The sequence below is a fragment of the Electrona antarctica genome, assembly GCF_951216825.1.
Source record: "Electrona antarctica genome assembly, chromosome: 17".
NCBI classification, from domain to species: Eukaryota; Metazoa; Chordata; class Actinopteri; order Myctophiformes; family Myctophidae; genus Electrona; species Electrona antarctica.
This window is the reverse complement of record NC_136798.1, coordinates 25,644,285-25,661,123: the sequence shown is the minus strand read 5'-3', so window position 1 is coordinate 25,661,123 and position 16,839 is coordinate 25,644,285. Positions and strand designations below refer to the sequence as shown.

Below are 16,839 nucleotides of genomic sequence, written 5' to 3'. Positions count from 1 at the left end.
TAGCCAGGAAGGCTGTGTGAGCCCCACAAGACCCCCCCCCCACCCCTCTCTCTCTCTCATTGTACCCTGGTTGCACCACAAACTCCCCTGCAGGCATGAACATTATGAACATAAGAGGGAGACTTAATTATTTTGAATTTGAATATATCGTCTCTGTCGTGTGAAAACCTTGTGCATGTACGAAATTGTTACTTTTATGAATTCAAATTAAAAAAAAGAGCAAAAATAGCAGATCTACAAGCTCACGTTTGAGCTTCTAGATCAGATATTTTTGCTACTTTTGTGTGACACGGCAGTATGACAAAATAGGGCATTCATTTATGGGGGGAAAAACATAGTTTTGGGGACAAAAAAAAGATCATATACAATTATACATGATTGATGTGTTGCCCTAGCATTGCACAAGAAGAGTCCTGGCTGCAAGCCTGCAACTCCCCCCCCCCTCCCTCTCTCTCTCTCTCTCCCCCCCCCTCTCTCTCTCTCTCTTTCTCTCTCTCTTTCTCTCTCGCCCCAGGCTGGGCATGAGAGAGCCTTATTGTTGTAGCCAGTGGGCTCACGTGTCTATGTCCCGTGGGGAGCCTGTGAGAGGTTTGCGAGCCAGGCTCACAGCGTAATTCCTGTAAATCATCCCAGAGCAGAGCTATCGATGGCTCCAAACTGGAACACAACACGTCATTGACTGATTGCCGACCTTTTAGTTCACTCTGCTACTTGGTGGCGGCATCAAATGCAGATCCCACTAGCCTGCAGTTGTATACTGTAACTGTATGTTGCAAGAGTATGCAGTATGTAGGCCTATTTATAGAGAGAGTATCACATTTTAACACGTTAAGACCCTAGGCCGATTCTACAAATGCCTATAGATCAGTTGTAGTTCTCACACTTTCAAGATTTTTCAAACATGTTCTGCTATTTTTGAATAGCCAACGCAAATATCTACAGTAAAAACATAAAATACACAGATGCCAATTTCCTGGATTTAATGGGTTAAATTAGTCAGTTAATAAGTCAGTTACTTGTGCAAGAAAATAATGTCACCATTTTTTTACACCTGTAGTTGAAACATTGTAGTCACAAAAAAACTGTATCTGCACTTTGATTTACCTGACAATTAAGTACATGAACTAAAACAACAACAAACAAGAATGTGGCGTCCATTATTAGTGCTACAATGTTCTAATATGTTCTAATATTACAACAGGTATAGTAGGCCTACTTTATTGTGCATGTTTGGCAGTTCAAAGGAGCAAGCAGTGTCCTTTCCTCCGCATGTAGACAGCAAGGATCTTGCACGTGCACACACGCACGCACGCACCTCTTATTACATAGTTCTAACAAACAGAACAGGTGGCTTTGAACAGAGTCACTAAATGTTTTCCAGCTGTTAGCATAGTCACATGGACTGTTAGCAGCCTCCTTTGTTCACATGATTCCACAAAGGGGAGGGGCTACTGTAGGTCCAGGAGCTAAATTGTTATACTACATTCTTTGCTGTTCTCTGTAATGGAATAAACTGAAATGGTTTTGGTAAATTAGCCCTTTGATCAATGTATTTTGCACTGTACTGTACTTGACATCTGGTAGCACTGCAGTATTGCCAGCATTAATGCATAACATAACTGCGTCATAAGCAGTGGTGGAAAAAGTAAAAGTTGAGTAAAAGTACTACGGTATTGGTATCAACTATCAAAATGTTCTTAAAATACCAAAACTATACTTAAAGTACCAAATACCCAAATTATTACATTATGTAGAATGTCCTATTTCACAAGTTAAAAAAATATATATAGAAGGAGGAGAGGACACGGACATTTCAAGCCTTTTATTACGTGTATACAACAAACCGACTAACGTTTCGACCTTGTGGTCTTCATCAGAGTCACCTGAACCTCAAAATTGTACTTAAGTACAGTACTTAAGTAAATGTACTTAGTTACTTTCCACCACTGTTCATAAGAGGGCAAAAGGAGAGTGCAGAGAGAGTGGACATGAAACATGTGTATACGTCCTGAGGGCGATTCCAACCTACCAATTATTATCACTTCTTTTCTCGTACTTTTGAGGTGAAGCAACACAGGCCTGCAATGTGGAATTGAGCAAGGGAATTCGAATGGCCGACACATTGGTCATGACTCATGAGTATAAGTAAGCCTTGCCGAGCCATGAGGACCATAGGGAAGGAGCCTATCTCCTGTTTCTGTAGCGTGAGTTCGCTTGATGTACAAGTACACCCCCTGGACATGATGTACAAGTACACCCCCTGGACATGATGTACAAGTACACCCCCTGGACATGATGTACAAGTACACCCCCTGGACATGACACTAGTATGTTGCATGGGAAACATTGGTCATCATGTCTGTTTGATATAGTATGCTTGTAATTCTCTTAGTAGACTGACATATCGTCTCTGTCCTCATACTTAAGTACAGTTTTGGACCTCATATGGTCCTGTTACTTTTCAGGATTCAGATTGAAAAGTAGCAAAAGAAGCAGATCTACAAGGTCATAGCGCATCGCTTCACGCAGTGTATTCCGAGATTGTGGATCTGCTACTTTTGAAACTTTAGTGTGACGCTGTAGTATGGTCAAGTAGGGCTGTAGTATGGTCTGTAGTATGGTCAAGTAGGGCTGTAGTATGGTCTGTAGTATGGTCAAGTAGGGCTGTAGTATGGTCAAGTAGGGCTGTAGTATGGTCTGTAGTATGGTCAAGTAGGGCTGTAGTATGGTCTGTAGTATGGTCAAGTAGGGCTGTAGTATGGTCTGTAGTATGGTCAAGTAGGGCTGTAATATGGTCTGTAGTATGGTCAAGTAGGGCTGTAGTATGGTCTGTAGTATGGTCAAGTAGGGCTGTAGTATGGTCAAGTAGGCCTGTAGTATGGTCAAGTAGGGCTGTAGTATGGTCTGTAGTATGGTCAAGTAGGCCTGTAGTATGGTCAAGTAGGGCTGTAGTATGGTCTGTAGTATGGTCAAGTAGGGCTGTAGTATGGTCTGTAGTATGGTCAAGTAGGGCTGTAATATGGTCTGTAGTATGGTCAAGTAGGCCTGTAGTATGGTCAAGTAGGGCTGTAGTATGGTCTGTAGTATGGTCAAGTAGGGCTGTAGTATGGTCTGTAGTATGGTCAAGTAGGGCTGTAATATGGTCTGTAGTATGGTCAAGTAGGGCTGTAGTATGGTCTGTAGTATGGTCAAGTAGGGCTGTAGTATGGTCAAGTAGGGCTGTAGTATGGTCTGTAGTATGGTCAAGTAGGGCTGTAGTATGGTCTGTAGTATGGTCAAGTAGGGCTGTAGTATGGTCAAGTAGGGCTGTAGTATGGTCTGTAGTATGGTCAAGTAGGGCTGTAGTATGGTCAAGTAGGGCTGTAGTATGGTCTGTAGTATGGTCAAGTAGGGCTGTAGTATGGTCTGTAGTATGGTCTGTAGTATGGTCTGTAGTATGGTCTGTAGTATGGTCTGTAGTATGGTCTGTAGTATGGTCTGTAGTATGGTCAAGTAGGGCGTTAATCTACAAAAACACAAGAAGTTATAATATGGAGATAGGAGGTTTCCGTCCAACATCGACGATATACCGGTAGTATGCTTTTCTTCCTTTACAACTGGACATATATATCTTGGCTGCCCCCCCCCCCCCCCCCCCCCCCCCCCAGACTCACCAGCAGACGACGGGCCAGGCGCAGGCTCAGACCCAGCAACAGACGCAGGCTCAGCAGGCCCCCACCCAGCAGAGCTCGGCGCAAACCAACGGTGCCACCGGGGCCACCACTGGCGGAGGACTGCAACATGGCCAGGACCAGGGACCCCCAAACAAGAAACCTCGTATCGGACCCTCCGGCACCTCCTCAAGCACTGGGGTGCTACAGTCAGAATACCAGGTTAGTACAATTGTGTCCTATAGTGATTTATATCGTCATTTCATTTTCTGCCCAATTAAATCCTTTTAACTGTAGACCACCCAGACGCCCGTTGCTGTACAATTGTAAGTACTATGAGCAGGAATTTGTTACAGAAGCAAAACGTTCCAGTGTACACGCACGCACGCACGCACGCACGCACGCACGCACGCACACACTGGTACACACACACTGGTACACACACACTGGCACACACGCTCATACAACATACTGTACAGCTCTATAGCAGTCATGTAGCAACAACAACAAGAGAAAATTGTTAGCTACAGTACTTCTTTTGTGGCAGCCACACTGTTCAGTAACTTGTTTGACTTTCTCTTGCCAAGATAAGACTTCTTGTTTTCACTACTCATCCAGCTGCTGTCCTTATGTCCTGTTATCGGATGTTTAAGTGTTCTTCTCTCAGATGAAATTTCCACATCATATAGTAGCATAAACGTGCCAAAATCTTTGGTCTTGGGTCACTCAGCGTGACAATAAGAGCAGTCTACGAGCTTCTCCATCTCATTGTGGGTTTCTATAGGGTTATGGCCATGTCAGACATTTTGACTACATCATGGTAGTGCTATGGTAGTGCTAGACTACTGTAAGCCAGTGCCAGCAACCAACACGTAAAGATAAATGTAAGGGCCTGGGCCGTGGCTCAGTGGTCCAGGCACCTTGGCTGGTAATCCAGTCTGGCAGTGTGCCGCGGGCTCGACTCCCGATCCCGACGGCCCTTACTGCCCCCATCTATCTCCCCATTTCCTGTCAGCCTACTGTCTGTCCCTCCATAAAAAATATAAAATAAAGTTGAAAGCCACAAAAAAAAAAGATAAAAGGAAGGTCATTGTTTGTGTTAACAGAGACTGCTATCTGTCGCTGCAGACAACTTTGTGATAGAATGTCATGTAAATGTTATCAGCTCTCTTTGGAGAATAGCCAACCCGAACCCATATAGTCCTCTTCTGATAAGTCAAGTTTTGTTTTGTGTTTCTTGAGATAAAACATTGGCCTGAGATACTTGAGGCTGAACATAGTTCGTATCGTAGGTCATAGCACAGCGTGACCGAATTGAGCTAGCACAGGCAGAAAAGGTGGATAGTCATGATTTTATCTTTTTCCCATTGCACAGTGTGACGTGAAATGTAACGTAATATGGCCAAAATCATGCATTGCACAATACCTATCCATGTATCACAGTGAGTCAACAAATATGTGATTATCCCTTTATATATCTGGCAGATTATCTCTACAGTCAGAGTGTCTTAAGGGACCACAATGGAAATAAGCCTCCAGCACAGTTAACGCACTTTGAGCTGCATGTTTTGTATGAAAGGTGGGGTGCTATATACAAGGTTTATTATTATTATTATTATTATAGTTAATAGCAGTCCAAATCAAGTAGTATCTCAAATACTTTGCTTTGACAGCAAAACATTGTCCTGTCTGCTCGCTGTTGTTCCCCAATCTTGGCGCCAGCACTATCTTTGGCTCATAGCCCTCAAATGTGTGATTTCTTGCACAGGGCAGTTTGCAGTGCAGTGCAGTGCAGTGCAGTGCAGTGCAGTGCAGTGCAGCGCAACGCAGCGCAGCGCAACGCAGCGCAACGCAACGCAGCGCAGCGCAGCGCAACGCAGCGCAGCGCAGCGCAACGCAGCGCAGCGCAGCGCAACGCAGCGCAGCGCAACGCAGCGCAGCGCATGAAGAGGTGCACACAGTACACTGCTGGTTAGGAGGATCATGTGATGCTAGTGCTCTCAGGTTATATATATACTGTAACACAGGGGCTGCGGCTACATGTGGGCAGCTGGTAGGCTCTTCAAAGTCAGGCCTCAGTAAATGTATAAATATATCCTGCTTCAATGTAAGTAAGCTGGCTGCCAATGCCTCACGATCAGACTTCAGTGTCCTACTTCTCTCAATGCATTGATCCATCTGCCCTGTGCAATCCCACTGTCACTCTATCCCTGCAATTTTAATGCATTGTGGGAACCCTACCCCCATTCGATACATATGGTATACATAATGTGGTTATAGTCAGCTGACAGCCTATATCCAAGCATTCCAGCTGTTTTGATATTGTGACAGTGCACTTAAAGTAGTGACTGAAGTGCCTGGGCCATGGCTGTTTTACAATGTGTTTGCGACTATACTGTACTAAACAATATTGTACGGTTACCATGTGTTACATGCTGTACATGGAGACAGTGATGGGTTTTCCATCATGATGGTGTACGATCTTCACACCCCCAAGTGCCCCAAGTGCTGTTTCAGGTGGACAAAAACCCTGCTGAACACAATTTAGAGTGGCCATCACCTGAGGGATTCTTTCCTTTTCCCATTGTAAACGTTGCCTGTACTGTAGAAGCCCGGCCTTTAGAAAAGGGACAGGCTTTCCTCCATTAAGTATTTAGGGATCTCTTGTGGTAGGACCCTTAACATACTTATTGGCTGGATTAGCTTCTCAGTGGAACCCCTGATGAACCCTTTGTGTGTGTCTACAGCTGTATCGAGTGAGTTTGTTGTGGATGATGCGTCGTCTCTGGAGCCTTGTGTAACACTGCAGGAACCAATAACACCAGAGCTGGTCTCCCCTATACGTCTACCTTTTTCTACTGTGTATTCTCTTTTAGAGCTAAAAAGCATTGCATTTTGCTCTGGTTTTGGGTAGATCCTTTCCAGTATGTCAGATGGAGGAGGTAAAATAGTCAACCAATCTGAGGTCATTTAAAAAGAAGACAAAAACATGGCTTCTGGAAAAGGTTCCCCTATAAAGGGTAATTTTAGAAGGATAGATGAGCATTTGTTGTTATTTGTTACAGTACTGCATATGTTACTGTCATGTGTTTTGTATTGTAATGTATTTTTAGCTTATTGTTCTGTTCAATGTGAGAGGACCTCAATGAAAAGAAGTCATTAAATAGTCCCAGAACTAACTGGCTGAGGTGGACAACATCTCTAGGGTTTCACTGTGAGGGCCTTTTTGTGGAGTATGTCTGGTTCACTTTCCTTTGGGAGGTTATAACATTTCAATGCTCTCTTTTTGATTCAGATAATTAGTGGGTATCGTCCTAATTCTGCTCTGCGTTGTTTGGCATTTATCCCATTTTTTAAGTTCTTGAAAGTTGATTGGCAAGTGGGCCCCAGACCTCACAACCATAGAGGTGAAATGGATTCTATAAGGGAGTCTAGTTTTTATTTTATTTTCATTGCGACGTCTAACTTCATGTTTCTATTGATGGCATAGAAAGCCCTTATTTTCTTGCCTTGTGTCTCAGGTCGTTTGAGTTCCCTGTGCTGCTGATATTTAGGCAGAGGTAGGTATACTTGTTTGCATGTACATATATGTATTTAATATAAAAACAATTGGTGCTGGGGGCAATGTCTTTTTTGGAATATCATAACTTTAGTTTTGTGTAGATTTACTGTAACGGCCCATGTCTGGGAGAAAGTGTGCAGGAGATCACGTTGCTGTTGTAATCCTTCTTTGGTTGGTGACAGCAGACAGCAACAACAGATCATCTGCGAACAGTAAGCATTTGACTTCTGTGTCAGCTAGGGGGATGCCCGGTGCTGGAGAGCTGTAGATAGTTCTAATGTTTTTGCCAATTCATTGACGTATATGTTAAAGAGGGTTGGTCTCAGGCTGCATCCCTGATTCCCTGCCCAACCCCCCCCTGGCTTCGAGAAAAGAAGTCTTCTTTTTTTCCATCGATCTTTACAGCACATTTGTTGTTGGTGTAGGCTACATTGATTTTATAATGTCATAGGTTTTCCCTCTAACGCTGCTTTCCAACAGTTTGTACAACAGGCCCTTGTGCCAAATTGAGTCAAACACTTTTTTGAAGTCAACAAAACATGGCTTCCTCCCAGAAGGAGCGAATTCATTCCCCGGCAGCGGCGATCCCCCGCTGTCGGGGGGAGGGGCGGCAACTGCCGGGGAGGGGGGGTATTATGACACTACACTGCCGCTCTGTGCCGCGGCAGTGTCGTCCGTCCTGCGGCTGCCGGTCCAGACGCGGCAACTGCCGATAACAGCCGCGGCACCGTGGCTCCAGACCCAAGGGGCCAGTGAGGCTTTCCAACGTTGAAGCACTGGGCCCTAGTAGTAAGAGGAGGGACTGCAGGCGGACCCGTGGAAGTATGATTGGGAAACCCCGTGCAGCTGGGCTTTAACGTTGAGCGCGTTTGCACTTCCGCATTTTGCAAATCGAAAAAAAGGCGGAAGTAGAAGGCTCTTCCGGGTGCTTCAAAACGCCACTGAGCAACTTCCACTGACATGAATAGCGGGGGGGGCGGAGCTTCGCGCCAGTTCAGTCTCTATCCTTCTTTATACTCTATGCTCCAGACATGCGTTGCCGGTTAAATATCACCCGTGGCTTCCCTGTGAGGTTAGGGTTAGGGTTTGGGGTAGGGTGTCGGCGTGGCTGGTTAAAACTCACCCGTGGCTCCTGACATGCGTTGCTGGTTAAAAATCACCCATGGCTTCCCTGTGAGGTATAAGATTTAGGGTTAGGGTTTGGGGTAGGGTGTCGGACTAATGCAGAAACACTGCCGCGGCTACTATCGGCAGTTGGCGGCGACGCCGGGGCTGACGCCCGTGCCGGAAAATGCACTCGCTCTCTCTCTCCCTCCGTGTGCGTTTTATGGACAGGGTTAGTATTGAGCACGTCGTAATAGCAGTGCATCGGAATAGCGGACTTGCCGGTGTGTAACTGTCAATTAGGATGTTGAGGGTGAAAATAATGGTCTGTTTTGGTATTGGTATTGGTAATTTCCTTAAGAAAATGTAGAATTCTGTGATTGATGATCATGCAGAGTATTTTCCCGAGGTTGCTGATAACACAATTATCTCCATACCGTAGGTACAAACAGGAGTCAAAGGTTGACGACTAAGTGGGACCAGTAAGCTGGTTGTTAATTAGAGAGAGCCATGCACTCAAGATTGTCGCTATGGACTTGTCCTACTGTCAGGACCACGCCCATGCCCTCTTTCCAAAGATCATCATCTCCAACCTACTAACTATACACACCTGCTCCTCATTAGTCCACACCTATATAATCACCCCCTCTGCCACTCCACTTCAGTCAGTATTGTTTGCCTGCACTAGACACTAGCCACTCTACACGGTCCCGTCCGTTTGTAGCTTATGTCAGTGTTTGTTGCTTATTCTAACTTTGCCTTTGACTACGACTTTTGCCTATTCCCTTGTACCTTTGCCTGGATTTATTAAACATCCTTGAAACCTGCGCCTGCATCCAAGAATGTCATTACAGAATACTGACTCCATTACTACATTTATTTGAAAACTTTAGTTACTTGATTATTATTACAAAACATACATTTGTAATGGATTATATAGGTGTGGTCCTGACACCTACAGTATGTATCTGAATACAGTATGCTAACTCTGTGATTAGTAAACACTCATTTAGATTTAAGAGATTATAAAGCTTTGGGGGTAATTGCAGGAAAATCGCAGTGAATTACCATGGAAGCCTTTGCCTTAATGTGGTTAGAAGCTGCACCTCAGATGGGAAATAAACCCCTGTGTTAGATGCTGCTCAGAAAGGAGTATTTTGCGGTACAGTATACAGTTGTGTAGGTCACTGGCTATGAGACTTGTTGGACTAATGTTTTGCAGAATTGGCCTTTCTGCTACTTTGGACTTTTTTATTGTCATTAAAAAAAATATAAAAAAACAGCCAAAAGGATAATACAAACAGTGAAACTCAATAACTTGTACTGTAACTTGAGTTGCAAAAGTGTTATTTGTAGCATATAGTCTCTGTGTTGCTGCATTGTCCCAATTGTGGGGCGAAATTATAGGTGAAAATAGAAAATACAAAGTTATTTACCCCCCCAAAGAAATAGCAAATCAAAACGATGATAGATCTGAGTTATACTTAGAAGAATAAAATAGCTGATCTACAAGCTCACAATGCTTTGCAGCGTTGAAGCGTTAGAAATCACCCAGGTTATGATGCCAGATAGGACTTCTTTTAACAGCTACCATTGTAGACTACACAGAAACCAAAGCCTTTTCCTGTTGGTGTCTCAGTGCCAACATACAGCATCAGAGAGAAATGGCTTTAACCACTAACTAGTTAGTGGCTCATAAAGTGTATCAGTGAAGTGGCCTCGCTAACCATGTGGGGCACCACTTGCTCTCTCTCTCTTGCTCTGCGGTTTGTGTTATTGGCATGAACGTAAATTCGGCGGTCCAATTGCTATTATCTTTTAGAAATAATGACAACTTCCACATCATCTGTGGTAGCAGTTCTTGATGATCAGAATTGAAGAACGACGTAACCACATGAATCATAGTGTCACAATAGAGGGTATGCGCACCCACCGTATGCGCATGCATAAAGTGAGTGGCAAATCAAGTGGCAAAGTGAGTGGCAAAGTGAGTTTAACGTTGTTTAATACAATCAGATAGGACTTTTCTGTTTGGATGTATGGGCTCGTCAAGGCCAGAAAGTAGTTTTTTGCCACTCAGTACGTGTTTCCACATAACTTCTGTGTATGATGATGATGTCACGCGCATACCCTCTATTCTGGGCATGCCCTAAGGGCATGTTATAATAGGTAAACGTTTGCCAAAAATATACTGTATTCGGCAAAAATAGCAGATATACAAGCTCCTTTGTAGACCCCACCACCCCCACGGTCGAAGGGTTGGAAAACCCCTCTATTAAACAACGTTAAACTGACTTTGCCACTCACTTTGCAACACGCTTTATGCATGCGCATACCCTCTATCTATAATTCAGGTCGACTCTGTGATCACAATCTTCTCTCCGACAGCTCTCCGGCTCCCGACTTGGTTACCAAAGCAACGTCCAAGGTTCCAGCCAGCCCCAGAGCACCATGGGATACTCATCGTCATCCCAGCAGAGCTCCCAGTACTCCCACGCGACCCACCGCTACTGAGAGGCTCCCAGTCACTCCCAACCAGCAGAGGAGTTATGCCCACCTTCCTTCTCCTCCTACCTAAGACCTAATCATACTCCAGTTTTCAGTGATGAGGTGAGGTCAACTCACCTCATCACCGAAAACTATGAGTATGAATAGGCCTTCAGTCGTCCCTCTCTCTCCGGCTCTCGTCCCTCTGAACCGACTCCATCCCTCCTTCCTTCCTTCCACGGGGGTGATGGGAGAGTGTCCTTTGACCTTTCACCTTTGATGACCTCATAACTCTACGATGGATCCCTCAACCCCACTCGCCAAAGGGCACTGCAATGTGAAGGCAACTCAAACATAGGAACCAAAAAAAATAAAGAAAAAAGATATATGAATCCCGCCTGCAGGGCAGATACTGATAAACCATGTAAGATAGGATTGGTTTGAAGAAGGAAAAAAAACAAAAGGGGTTGGGGGGTGTGGAGAGGCGTACCCTTATCACAAAGACTAAGAACTATGGCACTTCTAGGAACATTTTCTTCAAGAGGAAGAATCGCAGCTGTGTTCATATGTATATTATATACTGTAGCACCTATTGGATTTATTTTTTCTGTTTGCCTTTTCTTTTAGCTTTTTGCTCGTTTGCTAGAGTTTTAAGGTTTACCTTGATGTCATTGTAAATATTGTTCAATACTGAAGCGATGGGATGAAACACGCAGCCCTTTACTGTCATCACTATCATTCATTGTACTCTTAAAGCCTCATTTGTATTTCATCACATCATGGTGGCCCTTGCCGTAAGCTTATTTTCAGTTATTTAAAATTACAGATTGTGCCACTGTCTCGTGTGAAAAAATACAAATTGGGCTTAAACTTTGGATAATCAAGATGACAAGAGGTATGAGCCAGCCCTGTCCTTTTTAAGTAAAACAAGAGAGCTTCTACTCTCTCCTTAGAATCAATATTTGTATACAGTAAATCAGCTTTCCCGCTGATGTACGTGCAGGGAAATCAGAATTGCGCAAATTATCTTAGTGTAGAACTGTTCTACAAGCGTTATCGCTTTCTACCTTCTGAGATGCCATGCACATCCAACAAACAAAGCTATTCAACAAATGTGGGTAAGAAAAGACATGTAGCACTTATTTTTTCCAACAAACACGCCATTTTAAGGACCCTGAATGTTTGACCATTTAAGGCCGGCAGCTATTTGGACTGCTGGTCTTCCAGTGGTGAGGTGTTGCTGGTGGTGGAGGTGTTCGTTTGAAACGCATCCTAGCATTGGACAAAGACCTTTTAAAGGTTACCGAACGTGCACATAAAAGCATACAGGGCAGCTATAACCGTACAATGCAACCCACCCCTGCCCTCAACCATGACCCAGTAGTCCCTGTTTGTTCCCAAGACTCTTACTGCCTGATGTCAGTGTCCTTTATTTTCATTTTGATATGTTTTGAAACTCTTGCTTTTGTTTGTGTTTTTATTTTTAATATTGATGTTATTATTATTAATAATGCGTTTATTGTCTCACTCAGTCAAAGAACTGCACTGACAGCTGAACTCGTCTGCAAAAAGAGCTGGAACAAATATTTGGGGGTGAGCCCTGTGACCAAGCCTTCCCTTCTCTTCCACTCCTCCGCGGTGCCCCTCTGTCTGGCTGTGCATGGACCAGTAGAAACCCAGGTAGAGAAGTGAGCTCAATCAAATGGGGTCCCCGTGAGAATGGATGCGTTCTTTAATGTTGAGAACCGGAGAGCCGAAGAAAGTCTGGTACCGGTTGTGTTCAGTTACTAGGAACATGTCTGCTTCACAACCAGAATGCCTATAAGGAAACCTCGGGCTGCACAGTTCAACTTACATAGGAATGAACACAATGCAGTTGTGATTTAAGCTATACCGGTATTATGGTTTTGTGTGCCTCTCTAATATTATACAGTATGCAGTGTGTGTGCCTCTCTAATATTATACAGTATGCTGTGTGTGTGTGTGTGTGTGTGGGGGGGGGGGGGGGGGGGGGGGTGCGTGCGTACGTGCGCATTATACAATGCATGCGTGCGTGCGTGTGCATTATACAGTATACAGTGTGTGTGTGTGTGTGTGTGTGTGTGTGTGTGTGTGTGTGTGTGTGTGTGTGTTTATATATATATATATAATATATATATATATATAGTGTATTTGCTGTCCCCAGGCTGCAGAGCCAGTGCAGACATCTTGAAGTCTTTCTTCCCCTTCCATATAGTTCCATCCGGTTGTTGTTGTTGTTGTCTGCACCCCCTCTACGTCTATGCCAAGTACACTCAGCCATGTCTCTTTTGTTTTTGTTAATGAACTAATGAATGATGTTGATAATCATTGAAATACCACTTCAGTTAGAGGACATCTTCAAGCACAAGCCCTCCTGTAGCAACGCCTTTTCATTTCATACCGGTCCTGTTTCAAGTCACGCCTGTCAGCCGGGTTGTATTAAAGAGCGCACCCAATGACTGAAGTGTAACTGTACTGCATATGCTCTGATGCAGATGTGGACACAAGGGGAGGGGGAGGAGGCAAATAGATAGTGGGATTAAGAAATACTGACACCTAGAGGACAAAAATAAAACTGGACCTTGTCTGGAGACTCTGGACCTCTTGGACGTGTTTATTACAAGGCTCAAGGAGGTTTTTAAGCAAGACATTCAAGACATTTCTTTGCAAGACATTCAAGACATTTCTTTGCAAGACATTCAAGACATTTCTTTGCAAGACGATTCTATGAAACTGCCTTTTGTGGTGTCCAGAATTCACCAGCCCACGTTGCGCTGGTGTAACACACTGCTGATGGTCACCGCTGGCGCTGTCCTTTGACACAGTCTGAGATGTAGAATATCAGTCGTCAGATTCTACTTTCTGGAAGAGAATGCTGACAATAGTTTGCATTTTACAGCAGGAACTATGAACTAATACATTTGAGGGTTTGTTGGTGTCTTTTAGGCCTCTGGCGCAAGTTAGTATTATTTCTAAAATGGATACGTTTTACTGCAAAAATTCTGTTCAGAGGTTGCATCCTGAACTATATGGATATTTCTGTGCAATATGATAGAAAAGAGTCAGAAGGCATATAGGCCCCAGTAAGGTAAATAACTGTCCAAGTAATTAGGTCATGCACTTGGTTCCATTCCATTATAGAAACACATCTGCTAGGCTAGGGAACTGATTTATTTTTTTATTTTTTTTGTTTCTAATTCCAGAGTTTTTTAATGCAAAGTTTTAACTGGTGTATTCCTGAATTTGTAGGGGGAGTGGGGGGGGGGGGGGGGGGGGGGGCTATATCAAGGTGGGGAGACACTTTTCAATAGTCATATCCTCAAAACGGAAACATCGAACCACCCCTGCATTTGCACGAGGACTGCCACCTCTTGTCAATCTCTAATCTTAATAAATCTTTATTTTAGTTTTTTGTTGTTCTGGTGGACTGACACAACACAGGCTCCAGAGGGCATACACTAACCTTCTCAGAGCAGTCATATTTGATGGGAATTAAAACCAGCAGCTATTACATCAAAGGTTTTCTCCATCTGCTTTTTTGTACGTGTACTGTGTATCTTGTATGAAATCTAATTCAGTATAGCAATGAGGACGCATTAAGACACGTGTTGTACATTTTCTCTTCACATAGTAAAATCCTCAGTGTTAAGTTATCCATTTGTACGCTCTCAGAGTTAAGTTAACACTCAGGATTTTACAGTGCACAAGCGAGGTTGTCGGAAGCGTTAACAAGCTCCAACAGATAACAGTGGGGGCAATATCCTGTCAAGACAACAATTCCTATGCAAAAAAGAAAACAGGCTTACAAATAGCTTGTGTCTGTCCAGTGCTTAAAGGAACATGTTTTGCCTTTTTTTTACTGCAAAATATCCATGTATGGTCCTAATGCTCACTATTGGACGGCACAATTCTGTCTATATGCTCTGTGTCTCAGTGGCGGTGGATCGTTTGAAAATGTGCCTACCAATGACATCATCAGTGGTCATTTCAAAACAAGATTTCAAAGTTGTCATTGCTCTGCAGGAAGCTAGCAGTCTATATTACAGTAGGGTCTTTTGTTTTGTTCAGAGCTTGTCACAAACCACTGGACCGACCAGTGTGGCAAATTTATTGTGCACATATACATTGTATACTTATATAAATAGGTGTCTGACCGGGCTGAAACCATGTGCCCAAAGTCATTACATCATAGATGTTATAGACAACTGACGTCATTGATGATCAGTAGAGTAACTAAGTACATTTACTGTACTGTACATACGTACAATTTTGAAGTACTTTTACTTTCCTGGAGTATTTGCAATTTTCAGTACTTTTACTTCTACTCCACTGATCTCAGTGGAAAATATTGTACTTTTACTCCACTACAACTATATGAAGACTTTAGTTACTTTGTAGATTTGGAGTATTATTACAAAACAAACTAACCACTTCAGCCGCATTGTGAGCTTGTAGATCGGCTATTTTCAAGATATTGTTTTATACATTTTGAACTTGTGAAACGGGACATTCTGCACAATGGTACTTTGGTACTTCAAATATATTTTGATACCACTTTTGTACTTTTACGCAAGTACATTTTGAATTCCAGACTTTTACTTCTAACAGAGAATATTTCTATATTGCATACTTTTACTTAAAAAAAAATGTGAGTACTTTTTCCACCACTATTGATGACTGATGTCACAGGCTGCATTTCAGAGATCCACGTGATTAGATTTTTCACTTATTAATGCAAGAACAATTGACTATTGGCTTGCAAGAACAATGAATATTGTCTATTTCAGCGTGCTAACTTTCCAGGGCGATAAAGGCTGTAGTTTCCCATTTCTTGTCATATCGGTAGGCAGGATTCTGAACTGTCAACACCCCCCCCCCCCCCCCATAGAGACGCCAAGTAAGTAGACCGAAATGTGCCCTCTTACAATAAGCTATAGTGAGGACCAATTATATGAAGATATGGTTGAACAAAAGTGCTACTTTAAGCGTTTCACGATGACAGCGTGTAGTTCATGGGTTCCCTGTGGGTTCTCTCTAGCATATATATCTGTTGGTGTCTGTTCTCTGTAACGTGGTGTTGTTGAAGAAGGCACTCACTCACTTCAGCCTCTTTTGTTGTTGTTGTTGTTCCCCCCTTCTGACAGCATTTTACATTGTACTGAAATGAACTATATTGTAAAGAAATCCATAAGCTATATATGGATAGTATAGGCTACAATCATATTTATTATTTGCATACATATATGAATAATACCAATTTTCTTTACTTTGGACTTGTCCACTGCCTTAACTATAGTAGCTATAGAAAGGGACCTCTGTCAAACAAAATAAGGCATCTCTAGATCCAATTTCTTGCTTGTCTTTTAGAGTGACTTCTTTGTAATCACATATCGTTGCTGTTCGAAACCTCATATTTCCATATTTATCCTTTTTTCGTAAATTGATGCGGTAAGTAATTTGTAATACTACAGTGTCACACAAATGTAGTGAACACAGCTGATCTACAAGCACAGAATGCGTTGCTTATATGTGACATGTGAGCTTGTAGATGTTGTATTTGTGCTACTTTTAAACAATTACGTGAAAGTGGTATTAACAAGAGCTTGTGGCTAAATAGTAACTACGTTGGAATGCAGGTCATTTTTTTCCCCCATCTCCTGAAAAGTAACAGTTTTGGACATACATGTTTTCCCCTCCGACAGCAATGATATGTAGTTGCTGAATATTACATGGGTCGCTTGTATCATGTTGCAGGTGTAGAGTATACACAGTCAAATCCCAGAGTTAATGATTTATACACTTTCCGGAGTTAAATGAACACTAGGGATTTTACCACACCCTTTGGCACAAATGCCCTCCATAAACCTTTTTATGCTTGTGTTACTGTTGCCATGACAATATTAAGTGATTACTGACTGGCATGGCCACTTGTTTAATTGCTCTGCTCTTGCTCTGTTTAATATATTTTTTACGTTTGTTTTTTGTTTTCTTTTTCTTTAAGACTCGTAGGTTTTT

General features: G+C 43.0%; 1 protein-coding gene across 4 annotated transcripts in view; it reads left to right on the top strand.

Annotated features, from left to right (window-relative positions):
- Positions 1-10,830, top strand: part of cdk19 (cyclin dependent kinase 19) — a gene marked incomplete at both ends in the record, with an annotated part of 72,361 nt that extends 61,531 nt beyond the window's left edge. The window contains 2 exons of one of the 4 annotated variants that reach the window (XM_079525486.1): positions 3,648-3,872; positions 10,705-10,830. In XM_079525486.1, coding sequence (XP_079381612.1) covers positions 3,648-3,872; positions 10,705-10,830 — 351 coding nt within the window. The remainder of the gene's footprint in view (positions 1-3,647; positions 3,873-10,704) is intronic. The other 3 variants (XM_079525485.1, XM_079525484.1, XM_079525483.1) reach the window with 3 other exon arrangements.
- Between the last annotated feature and the right edge of the window lie 6,009 nt (positions 10,831-16,839).